Consider the following 13598-nt stretch of genomic DNA (forward strand, 5'->3'; position numbering starts at 1 on the left):
GAGTTGTTATTCTACTATATAAAATAGGTATTCATTACAATATTCTAAGTACCGTATAAAATGGGGTATTTATTACGATACTTAATAGATCTTTCTTGGTAATGCGAGTGAAGGTCATTTTGGTCACAAAATACCTAAAATTGAAGAAAAATGGTGTGGATGAAAGTTATGAAAGTTGGTTTTTTATTTTTTTATTTATTTTAAATACACCAAAATTAGATATATTTTTTATAATTTTCCTAAAATATTCGGAAGGTTGGAAAGAAATATAAAATATTTGGGCCGAAATTGGAACCACTTCCTACTAGATATGCCGTAACAGTGTCCATGTAAGGCCGCTAAGAATCTGAAACCTCTCGCACAAACGTCTTGCTCCACTTGAAGGCAGGATTTTCGCTGTGAACAATGTTCAGATATCTCTACAGATCCTCTATACGCCCCACCCTTCTCCCTTTCACCATCCTCCATGTATTGCCACTGTTTCCACCTTTTTCTATTCCAATCTCATGCAAATTTTCCATCACAACAATACCTAATTTTTTGTGTTCTTTTTTCTCTTCCTCTTCTTTTGGCTGTTATTTCTTTCTGTTTTGTCCTTGATTGAATTGTTGTGTTTTTGTTTTTTTGTTTTTTTTTCTGGAGAAGAGGGATATTCATAGTAGGAACAAGAAGGCAATGGAGTTCATAGCCAAAGGATGGAGCGCGTTGCAGGAGGTTGACAGGGTTATCGATTATGCAGATTTCAATGACCTAAGACTCATCCCTCACCTCAGGGTAACAAAACCCACAGACCTGTTATTATAGTCTCTCTCTCTCTCATTCTCTATCAATTTCCTTTCAATTTGTCATAATTTAGTTTCTAAAATCATCAAGTATAAAAATAGGCAGCAAAGGAAAATTTTGAACTGGCATTGGAAGCCGATAACTCGAACACCCATGCCAGGTACTGGCTTTCTCGGCTGCATTTCAAATACCATGTGCCAGGAGCTTGTAAAGTAATGTGAGTTGCTCATTGGTTCTTACCTCCCATCTTCTTCTCCTCTTACATTTTCCCTTTGGGTTTGTTTATCGAAATCTTTCTTTCGTATTTGTTAGTTTTCTTTGTTTTCTAGGCTTGTATCGAAGTTCATGATCCACATTTAATTTTGATTAGGAATTCATGCATTTTCCCAATTTATGTGTTGAAATTGGGATGTCAATTTTGAGTAGTTGTTTGATTCTTTAAAAGGAAATTTTTCTTTTATGTTATTTGGAATCGTATGCATGTCATATGTTCTTTTTTTACATTGATGTTGTGTAACTAAAGTTTCATAGAAAAAGATTGATCCGTCAAATTAATCTAGAGGTCATTTCATGTGGTAGCCAGTGAGAGATGAACAAACCGATGGGTTTTAGGTAAGTTGGAGAAGGCCCAAGTTTTTAATAAGAAAAAATGTCTAGGAAGTGTTTGAAGAAGTGAGAGGAGAAACAGGTGCGGTCTCAATTTTCATTTGTAGAGCCCTTAAGAGAAGTCGATTATGCAGTCAAAGCTCTGGGGTCGTCATTATCGTATCCAGATTTTTTAATGCATGAGACTTGTGGAATCATTCATTTCCTGCTTGGTATTGCAAGCAACACCGATTGTGAGATAGATTAGAAAAGATCCTTGTTTATATTGTAAGCTTGCAAGTTGGTTTTTAGGGTTTTTCTTTTATAAAGCAAGTGTTGGACAAGAAAAAGATAGAGAAGAGAATAATTGATTTTGGGTCTTGTAGAAGATCTTTTTGGGTGGACTCTTTAGATCCAAAGAGAAGGTATAATCTCTCAACCTTGTGTTTTTTCTTTAGCTCATATAACTTTCTTTGCCCTACTTCCTTCCATCAATTCGTATTAGAGCCTTGAGATCCATGCATCATGGTACCATAAAAAACACGCAGTTATCCATTTATGGAATGTCATGGATCAAAAATTTGAGAGAGACAAAAAAGACCTGAAAGAAAGCCTTGGAAAAATAATGTAATAACTATGACCAGAACTACTCTAACAAGAATATATAGAAGTAGAAGACAGAAAATCAATCTCTAATCTCAAAAAAAAAAGTTAATCTCTAATCAAAGCATTAATCAAACATTTGTGACCTTTTTGTTGTAGAAAACTGTGGACTATAATTGGTATTTAAATGTTAAATAGATTAAAGGCTGGGATTTAATTGTGTTTAGGATTTCTTAAGAAACAAGTTAGGTTTTAGGCTTTTTCTTCTATAAAATATATGCGCACTGGACAAGTAAAAGATAGAGAAAAGAGAAGAAGAATTGATTTTGGGTCCTATAATTAGATATTTTCCTATGGTAAGATCTTTTTGGGGAGGACTACCATGCAAACCTAGAGAGATGGTCAAAATTTGTCAACGTTTATGGTGGACTCTCCTACAGACCAGAGAGGGTATAAAAATCTCATCTTTTATTTTATTTTTGTTTTTATGATTTATTTATTTTGCTTGTCCCTCTTCCCTTTATCAATATTAAAAAAGAGTGAGAAAATGGGTTGAGGGCAAAACCATACAAAAGGAAAAAATTCTAGAAAAAACAAAATATTACTTGAATATGTCAGGTGAGAGATCTAGGTTTGCTATGGCCTTTGGGTGAACATTGTCCTTCTAGCTATTAGCCTGTTTCCCTTTTTAATATTCATGTTAGGCAATGTTCAGAGAGGAAAAAGAGGAGGAGGGGGGGGGAGGGGGGTTGTTGGAGTTTGTTCTAAAGGGATTGCACTGACAAAGAGAGAGGGATTTACGGAGAGAACAAAGGAATTTTGAGAGAGGCCCCTTTGTCAATTGAGAGTGAGATTAGAGGTTGGTTGAGTGAGAGTTTCACATACACACACACACACACACACACAGATAGGTTTTGTTGAAGAAGTTGAAGGTGGAGTTCAATTTATGGTTTTTATTGTTTTGAGTTTATCTTCTTCTTCTTCTTCATTTTTTTTTTTTTTTTTTCGGTTTTGATCTTGGAATTGGTTTTGTTAGTTTTGAATTGGATTTGTTAATATGAAATCAATTAGTTTTGTTAATTTTAATGATTTTGAATTGGTTTTGTCAATTTTAAATTAGATTTATTTATATTAATTTTGAAAGTTAGTGAAGAAATAATTTTAAAGTATTACATATATTAAGAGAAATTTACACTAATATCCCCCAAATTACCGATATTGAAAAAATCCCGTTCAAAATTTTGTTATTACGCTCATACGAATCTTTTTCTTTTCCTTTTTATTTCTTTTAAATTGGCCTATTTTTGGACCTTGCAGTTCCGAAATTGAGTTTGCGGTTTCTGACAACTTCGGACCTTCAAGGTCCAAAGTAAGGGCAACATGGAAAAAGAAAAAAATAATAATGAAAAAGAAAAAAAAATAATAAAAAAAAATTGGTATGAACGTTATAACAAATTTTTGGGGTGAAATTCTTAAATAACTGATATTTGGGGGGATGTTCGCATAAATTTTGCTATATTATGTGATCTATAATACTACATAACTTATATAGTCTATGGCGTGTGTATATATATATATATATATATATATATATATATATATATATATATATATATATTCGGGCTGGGCCAAGGTAGGCTTGGGCCCCACCCAAACTTAAAACATGCCTTTGAAGCCCAGCCTAAAACCTTAAATTTGGTGTGAACCCTGCCTGAATACCACGCCCTTCCCAAAAGCCTGCTGGCAGATCCAACACCTTGGCAGTGTTACTCATTACTTGTCATAAAAAATCTCAAGTCATCTTCTGCAAAAAATTACAAGAAAAACCTTCTTGATAATATACATTTTTTTACATGCATACATACACAAAATGTGAATGCCAGAATACATGTATGTATGTGTATATGCGCATCTATGTGTATATGTATGTACATGCTCATGCACACTCACACAACTATGTATACAAGTAGGTATATGTGCATCTATGTCTCGGTATATGACTATGAGTATTTGATGAGGTATGTTTAACACAAGAAGAAAACCATCATGCGAAGTATGTATTTGAAAAAACAAATCGCACTCTAGGCCAATTGGTTATACAAAAGCTTATATAGCATAATAGTTGATGAGCTATGTTTCATTGATGTTCATGTTTGCAATTATATGTGATGAGCTAGTTTTTGCCACTGTTGAGAAACTCGGTGACCTGGCTCAGGACTTAGCTGGTCTGGGATGAGTTAAATTGTCGAATACCAAGTCAAATAGGCAAGTATCATCTTGTAAGACTCATATAATCTTCAGAACGTTCTGTAATTTCTTGAAGGACTCAGACGAGATCTGAGTAATACCCAACCGACTCATATAAGACTACGTCCTGCCAAAAACTCAGTGAGTTCCTAGTTGAGTCTACTTGTTTTAGGACTATGTTAGGTGCCCAAGCCAAGTTGACTGAAGCAATTTCTAACTCCTAAATGTAGGGTCTTTGAACAATAATATATTGTGGATCTCATATTTTTCTCTGCAATCCACATGCATGTACTTGCATCTCTCTCAATCGATCCTGTTACCATAGGATCAATTTCTGTTGTCTCTTAACAGATTGCTATTGGTATGCCTCCACTTTATTTTATATGACATGCACATAATGCATACATACTTTTGCACAAACATACTTTTGCATTATAGTTGATGAGCTATGTGTTTCGTTGATGTTCATGTTCGCAATTATATATGATGAGCTGGTTTTGCCAGTGTGGAGAAACTCATGACCTGGCTCAGGACTTAGCTGGTCTGGGATGAGTTAAATTGTTGAATACCAAGTCAAATAGGCTAGTATCATCTTGTAAGACTCATATAATCTTCAGAATGTTCTGTAATATCTTGAAGGACCCGGACGAGATCTGAGTAATACCCAACAGACTCATATAAGACTCAGGTCTTAACTACGTCCTGCCAAAAACTCGGTGAGTCCCTAGTTAAGTCTACTTGTTTTAGGACTATGTTAGGTGCCCAAGCCAAGTTGACTGAAGCAATTCCTAACTCCTAAATGTGGGTCTTTGAATAATAATATAGTGTGGATCTCATATTTCTCTCTGCAATCCACATGCATGTACTTGCATCTCTCTCAATCTATCCTGTTAACATAGGAACAATATTCTGGTGTCTCTTAACAGATTGCTATTGTTATGCCTCCACTTCATTTTATATGACATACACATAATGCATACATTTGCACAAACATGTGTGGTTTCAAGAATATCAGAGTGGTTATTTGCATACAGCCACTAATATGTATGCTAGTAGTTTGTGGAACTTTAAAATACAAGACAAACAAATTACTACTCTGCAAGTTCACACCACTCTTTAGCTGTTTTACATCCCACAATACTTGATTAAATGGGTTTTCCAATAGGAGAGGAAAACCATAGTTAATGTGTGCTCTGCATCAGTAAATATTTTGATTGTGAAAACTATTTTTAAATGACAAAAAGGAAGCCTTCAGTGGAGATATCATGCTCCTTGTGAGTCTGTCAATGACTGTTTACACTGGCTGCACCTTTATCTTTTGGTTGACATTCACAACGTTTAGTTTGGCATGTAGATTTGCACTTCCCTTTTTATAATTGTAAACAATCAATATTGTTGACTGATATTTTGAAATGTTTACATCACTGATTTTGTTGTTATCATCCCCATTACATAGTGGGGCTGCACTACTTGTTGATGCTGCGGACATGGGGGATGCAGATTCACAGTATGAGCTTGCTTGTCGTTTGCGAGCAGAGGTTGGTAACTTGAAGATGGTTCCAACTTCAATAATATGAGTCTTATTTTGCTCCCTTAGATACAATAGGTTTGATATGGTAATAGAAATTCATGAGCCCAATTTTCTTTATTCAGTATGGCTAAATGCTTTATTCACTCTTATATTGAGCGTCTTACTTAAATTTCTTTTTGATTGGAAAAGGACCTCTAACTTCAATTTCTATGCTACTATACCTAGTTTTTGTCAGACTTCAACTTATCTTGATTTAAATTTATGATATATGACATCCATGTAATATATTGGATCTCAAAATGGAATTGCTTTGCATGGTCTCATTCTGTAAGCCTGTAATAAAAGCCTTGAGAGGTTTAGTTATGATAAAACGAAACCTCTAATACTTATAGTGAGACCTAGAGCAGGATTTGTGAAATATTTGTCAATAAATATCAATTGCCAATAAAATGAGAAGGAACATAATTTGGAAGGCTAGATGATAGTCGGTGGGCTTCACTATTCTTGGAAGCAGTACTTTGTCAAACATTTCTAAGGCTTAGAACTAGAAGGATAAACAACATTTGATATGGGAAGGATATGCATATTGGATATTGCAAGTGTGCTGCTATTTTGTACCTTGGGGGTTGTTTCATTGTATTTAGGGAATTATGAGTTATTTTGTAAGATTCCCACTAAATGGACGAATTACATTCAGGATTTGAGTCCTACCAGTGTTTTAAAATGCGGGAAGTGGCCCGATGCGTTGGGGGGCTCAATGCGGTCTAGATGCGGGTGCATCACCCCGATGTGGTCAATAAATATAAATAAATTCTAAAAAATCTTAAAAAATAGGTTCATGCATAGAAAAAAATATGGAGGTGATTTATGTGATAGTAGGCATTTCGTTTATTCATTAACTCCAAAAGTCCTAGCTGTCGGAGATTTTGTATTCACTATCCCCTGACAGATCATAGAAGACATTAGAAAGTAGAATTTAGAAACTTGAAACTAGCTTCATAAATCATTCAACAACCATAATCACAAATTTGCAACTACAAACTTTAAAGTTACAAAATACAAACCAAAAGTCCATGAAGATTAAAGAGTTCAAAAGTAAAAACAAATCATCATCATTCTCAAGTCTTGAGATTCTAAATTTCAAATTCAAATCCTAATCTGACAAGTCTTAAGAGTTTCCATGTGCATCATCATCATCACTATCATCCTCGACAGCCTCCACATATTGTGTTTCTTCCTTGGTCTCCTATGAGTCAGCCTCCTCCTCCTCCTCCTCCTCGACCTCTAGAGTTGATGTGCAACTGGAGCCAACTCTTCTCCTTTGTGCTCTACTGGTAGAAAACAAGGAAACAAGCAAAAGTAACAGATGTTATTGTCTTGTTTCTACTTTCTACTTTTACATTTCTTAGATATGTTAGATTTTAGAAAATTGAAATTTGAAATCCAAGAAATAAGGATTAAGGACTTACATGCTCAAATGCACTCCAATTGCGTTTGCAACCAGATGAGCTACATGTGAGACTCAACATTTGAATACCGAGACATTGTAAATTTGGTCTCGCTTCCATATTTTGCCCACTAGTACCCGTATAACATTTTATAATTTAGATTTTAGATAAATGTTTAATTATTTATATAAATGGAACTATACATTATGCAAGTAAAAAATTGTAAAGCAAACAAAATAGAAATTAGAAAGGGTACTTTACTTTTGGCCTTTACATGGATCTGTAGTGTCCCTGTTTAGAGTAGCAATCTCTCTCCCAAAGTTTCCCAATGCTAAATTGAACTAAATCAATTCTTGGCTCTGGATATCATCTTAGATATCTTTGTTACGGACCAACCTCTCAAGCACATATAAGAACCCACCATTTTTTACACAATCAGACTCAATGGATGGGTGCTTGTAGTGAAGAGATGGATTTAGAAAGTAATTGGCTGAATGTAGGTGCCTGTAAAGCTGGTTATCCCATCTCCTATCAATAATTCCAAGTATAGCTTTGTATTTATTTTCATCATCCTTTAAAGCGTTTTTTATCTCTCCTTTTACCGTAGTCATTGCCTCATGTACGTAGCCCATGGTGGGCTTCACTTCATAATCAACCAATCAAAACGCTCTCACTAAAGGGCTAGCCACCTCCAATGCATGACATATCTGATTCCAAAGACCTGTATTGAGAATAATTTGTTTAGCCTTTCTCCCATCCCGATGCTTTGACCACTTACCTTTACTTCATTGCTTTAAATCAAACATAGTCCTCAAGGCATTTTTTTGCTTGCATAGGCTTTGAAGAGTGAGAAATGATGTGGCAAATCTAGTGACACCCGGTCTCACTATATCTCATTTCTTTGTAAAACTCGTCATCATGCTAAGGACTGTGGTGTGATTATAAATAAATCCAACAACAAACATAGCTTTTGAAATCACCCCACTAAATATAGATGTTGTACCCATTTCCTTAATTATGAGATTAACACAATAAGCTGCGCAAGGAGTCAAAACATATGCGTCCTCTTCAAAGTCAAAAAATGCCCAGCTGCAGCGTAATTGGTACCATTGTCTGTGACAATTTGTACCACATGTATCTATCGAACAAACTCTACAATCTCATCCATCAAGTCAAATAAGTAGCATCTTGTGACTTGTCTGATGCATCAACGGACTTGACAAAAAAAGTACTTGTTGGATAGTTAACCAAAAAATTAGTGAATGCCCTTGACTTTCCATCGGACCATCTATCACACATAATAGTAGCCCCAAGGTTATTAGGCTTAGTATATCTGAATAGGTCAAAGAATAAACTTCGCCAAAAAAAAGTTAGCTTTATTTTCTCTGCTCTGTTGTTTTTTACTGCTTCGAAGGGCTTTGGCCAGCCTTTCTTCCGTGGAAGAGCCAGAGTACTTCTCCCAACCTTCTCTTTGAGAAATCAAAATTTTATTAACATTGGATATAAAATCCTTCAATAAGGGCTCCCTAATTTCTTGTAGTGTAGGAGGAATAAGTCTTAGGCCAAATTGCCCAATTGCTTGGACCATACATGCAAAACTATCAAGGGCTAGAGTATTCAAATGAATGCCAGCCATGTAAAATCACTTTGCAAAGTACTTACATACGTTTCTTTCTCTCTTCTTTCTTGTATCGATTTTCAATTGTGGTTTTTTTTTATTCCCTCCTCTCTTGAACCACAATTTCGGGGTCAGGGGTGAAAAAATTATCCATTGGCCCCTTAGAGAGGTTTTTTTTTTTTCTAACATTACCACGAATATTTATAGCCCTCTCTGTTGACATTTGAGCACACCTTTGCCTCATTCCAACTTCTAACATTTCCGCCTCATCTTATCATCATTAAATAATTGAATTTCATCAATTAATTCTTTTCGTTTCTTTTATTTTCTTCTCTTTTTAATTTTTTCAAGCTATCCATGTATTCTCTAATCTCCTTTTTTGCTTTGGTAACTTGTGGGCATGCTCTTACATTCCCAGAAATACCGGCTAATTGTTCTTTTTGCCGCAAAATACCCCCATATAAGTATTTCCACAAAGCATACAAATAACACAATTTCGGTCTTTCTTTTGGATTTTTTAGTTTTGTATATTTTGAAGCCGGATCCTTGTTATTAAAACATAGTGAAGAAGACATTGCCCCAAAATAAAGTATTACTATAGTAGGAAAACAAAATTACCGATTACTTGAAGCAAATATTGATTGTTTCTCGGCCCTTGAAACCCTCAATGTGTTGTCAAAACTTAGCTAAAACTTCCTCAAATCAACACCCAAAATACACATATCAACATTCAAAGATCAACCAAGACGAAAATCTAAGAATTTCACCAAAATAAATTTCCTCTTTTTTTTTTTTTTTATTGATTTGATGAAGTAAAGGCCATGGATGTGGCTATTTTTGGTTGTTTGGGGGGTTTAATACCCCCCCCCTTTTTGGAGATCAAAAAGTCGAAAATACCCCTTCTTGAGGGGCTTTTTTTAACATCACTCGATGGCCGCATATGTGCCCTATGCGGAATGCGACCACATATGCGAAGGGATGCAGCGCATCCCTCCAGAGCACATATGCAGCCTCATGGACTACGGATTTTATATGGCTGCTTTGTAAATTTAGGCCGTTTAGGGAGTGAGATCCACACTAGACCCTTGTGATGAGATTCGAAGGGTTGTATTCAAATCATATGGTCTTTGATTGAGCTGAAATTTGGGATTTTCCCTATTTCCATCATACCTTCTTATCATAAAAGCTTTGAATCATTTGGCCTTGGATTTCATTTTTTCGAAACTGTTAACTCTTTACTGAAATGAAAGTGAAGATACAAAGGCAGAGCCCCCCAAGTTGGGGGCAAAAATAAAACAGACTAGGATAGGTAACCCCAGAGAGGACCCAATAAGAAAGCTGTAAAATCTAAAACTCGTAAATGAGACCGAAAGATCCTTCCACATGCTTTCCTAATCTTCCGTTGTGGAGGTGCTAGAGAATGACACATGGGTGAGCGTGGTGGTGTTCGTGGAAAGTTAGAGAGAGAAAGAGTGTTAAATTCAAATATCAACGACTACCTAGAGAGAGAGAGGGGGTGTTGTTTAGAGAGAGGAATACTTTGTCTTATGGTATGTGCTAAAGTCAAAAAGAAAAGGGACAACTTCTAGAGAAAGAGAGAAGGAAAGAGGGTGGGGTTTAGTCTTTAGAGTGAGATACACTCTATCTCCATTGGTTTGTTGGTCTTGAGGGTCTTGTGGTAGAGTGGTGGTGGTGGTGGTGGTAGCTAGGCGATAATGATGGTGCAGTGGTTTGGTGGTGGTAGAGTGGTGGGTAGGAGGTGGTGCTGGTCGTGGAAGCCAACATGCAACAATGTTGGTGGTAAGAGTAGCGGCTAGATTGTGGTGGTTGGGCTTGCAGCGGTGGTGATAGTAGTGGTGGTGGGGTGGGTAGCAGGATAGATGTGGCTAAGTGGTGGTGGAGGCTTCATTAGGGCCTTTGGTAGTGGTAATAGAGTGATGGTGGCAGAGAGCGAGATGGGAGTGGTTGGTGTCAGGGTACGGGTCGGGTCTCGGGTCCTGGGTTTCATTACAGGTACAGGTACGGGTACTAGTACAGGTATATGGTTCTTTGGACCCATTGGGTCCGGGTCCAGGTCTGGGTCCTGGTATGGGTCCATCACTGCCTATTCGGATTAGGGTCCGGGTTCAGCAGGACCCGACCCATTGCCACCCCTAGTGCTACCATCGAGGCCCAGCATATGACGTTGCTAGAATCTCCTTCGACGATGAGGGGGCAAGTCCAATGCTCGACAAAAATTCACAAACCTTCAAGACGGGCAAGGGCTTCCGCTGATTGGGCGTCGGAATGACTGATTGATTTGGAAAATGACGCAAGAATGAGGCCCTCATTGTTCCGGAAGAGGCCACCTATGCCTGCCTGACAGGGTTACTCAAGGAACGTGGATTTCGTAGGGACCCTTTGTAAATTGGGGGCTGATTTGGATATCCACACTGTGCCTTTAACTTCACAGGGGCAGATCTTGATCACCTAGCGTGGGATTGGCCTGATTTTTAAGGGGCAGCCTTGGATTAAATATCCAACTGTCAAATTGCGGTCCCGAGCAGGATTGACCCAAGTTTTGAGCATACTCTCTTCTAGGCCGTCTGATTGCCATCCTAAGCACCTAACTGGCTCCGATTTTCTTCATTCTTGGCTGAGGGATTCCTTTTATCCTCTTAAATGCGCCACTTTGAGCTCAATCTGAGGTTTTTTTTCTTGATTGTACCCAATTATGATGGTTCATTCAATATTTTGGCAGTTATCGTGCTTGGTCTTTGTTCGGCTGATAGGCCTCATGGGTTTCTCCTAGCAGGCTACCATTTTGACTTCTTTCTTTATTTGGGGTGACAAAAAGGCCCTAAAAGAAAGGTAGGAATCCGGGGTTTCACTTCCTTGGGAGCATAGTCCAGTATTATGCTCCACAACGACAACTACTACCCCACAGTGACTTTATTTTGCTTCAAAATGCCCCTAAACAACTGGTTATGGACATCCTTCATGTGTTTAATCATACTGTTAGCATCTAAGTGTCCTTGCCCATTAACTAGTAGAGGAAAGTCCTAGTGTCTCTTCTTGTCACCTACTATGCTCCAAAGTAGGTAATTAAGCGTTTTGCTTACACCTCAGTTTGACCATCAATTTGTGGATGATAAGCGCTGCTGAACTGTACTGTAGCTCGGTACCCATCTTGTGCCATAAAGTTCCCCAAAAGTGGCTAAGAAATTTGATGCCCTTATCCAATGCAATCGCTTTTGGAGTACCATGAAGTCTCACCATTTCACAGAAACATAAGTTGGCCACATGAGTAAGTATGCCATGGGCAAACAAGAAGCAATCTACAGTCGTGTTGTCATCCACAGAAGCAGAATATACAACGGCCATGATGACCACATGCGAAAGTACGTGGTTGACATAATTACTTAAAGGAGTTTGGAGAAGCCATGGACTACGATGTTCTAATTCATAACGATACCATCAATTCGATCATGCTAGCATCAAATCTAGTCTTCAATAGACACATGAAGCTCATCGAGGTGTACTATAACTATATTCATGAAAAAGTGTTAAGTGAGGAGGTTGACTTAATACACAGTTCAACTAATGAACAAGTAGCTGATATCCTCACTAAAGCATTGAATTAAGAGAAGACAATAAAATTCAAAGCAACCCTTAGGCATGATAGATACTGAAACAACTTAGCAATGAAGGGGGGTGTTAAAGATAAGCATTGCTAAGATTAAGGTGCTTAGGGTGGAAGTTTTGAGTGTTGACGGATACGGATGTAATGCACAACACAAGAAAAAATTAGTGCGGAGAGAGAATTTTTATTTCAATAATTCTTTGGCCTTGGTGGACTGTTGCACACTCTTTCTCTCTCTACAATTTCTATCTAGGCTCAATGGCCTCTCTCTTTCTCTCTACAATGGCATGATGGCCTCCCTTCTCTTTTATCGAATTTTCTCTTTCTAGGCTAAGCCTCACGATGGTGCTCCCCATCTATCTACATGACCCAACTTTGACTCCACAAAACCCATGCATCTCCGTATCAGCCTCACGTCCCTCCACCTATATATATACTTCTAACTTTTACTAATCCTAGTAGGATTAGGTAGAAACCCATGCTTATCCTAATCCTAATAGGACTTTATTTAAATAACCCTTGACATATGGACTTCTCGTGAACCCGAACTTTATCTTGTACTAATTATCCATGGCATAGATCTCTTTAATCTTATCCATGTTTATCTTTAACGCCCCTTTCATTGCTAATTTGTTCCATCATCTTTCATGCCCAAGGCTTACTTGAATTATCTTTCTTCTTCTGATTCAATGTTTTAGTGAGGATATCAGCTACTTGTTCATTGATTGGAAAGTGTATCAAGTCAACCTCCTTGCTTAACTCCTTCTCACAAACGTAGTAATTATGTACCTCGATGTAGTTCATGCGTGCATGGAAGATTGGATTTGATGCTTGCATGATCTAATTAATTTTGTCACAATGAATCGGAACACTGCAGTCCATGGCTTCTCCAAACTCCAATGTGTAAACCACATACTTTCGCATGTGGCCGTCATGGCTGCTCTATGTTCTGCTTTGTGGATAACAATGCTACTGTTGACTGCTTCCTACTTGCCCATGACACACTTGCAAAATCCAAATTGAAATTGCATCTAGATATTGAGCGACAAGTGGTTGGGCATTCTGCCAATCTGCATCACATTGACCTTTTATCTTGATAGGAATTTCATGTTCTATAAAACATGCCTTCATTGATGGTTGTCTTCACATACCTCCATATTT

The 13598-nt window shown here is 37.4% G+C and overlaps 1 protein-coding gene across 17 annotated transcripts in view; it reads left to right on the plus strand.

The window, feature by feature from the left end:
* Positions 1–250: 250 nt before the first annotated feature.
* LOC18428445 (binding protein) overlaps positions 251–13598 on the plus strand; it is a 39375-nt gene continuing 26027 nt past the window's right edge. For 8 of the 17 annotated variants that reach the window (XR_016056156.1, XR_016056155.1, XR_016056157.1 and 5 more), the window contains exons 1-4: positions 294–468; positions 643–774; positions 885–1000; positions 5675–5756. Coding sequence is in view for 7 of the 17 variants with exons in the window: in XM_006837762.4 (XP_006837825.1) it covers positions 406–468; positions 643–774; positions 885–1000; positions 5675–5756 (393 nt within the window). In the remaining 10 variants the exon portion in view is untranslated. Of the gene's footprint in view, positions 469–642; positions 775–884; positions 1001–5674; positions 5757–13598 lie in introns of all 17 variants that reach the window. The other 9 variants (XR_016056159.1, XR_016056158.1, XR_016056160.1 and 6 more) reach the window with 3 other exon arrangements.

The sequence above is a fragment of the Amborella trichopoda genome, chromosome 5 (genome assembly GCF_054954075.1).
Source record: "Amborella trichopoda isolate Santa Cruz 75 chromosome 5, AtrichopodaSantaCruz75HAP2 v2.0, whole genome shotgun sequence".
In the NCBI taxonomy this organism is placed as follows: Eukaryota; Viridiplantae; Streptophyta; class Magnoliopsida; order Amborellales; family Amborellaceae; genus Amborella; species Amborella trichopoda.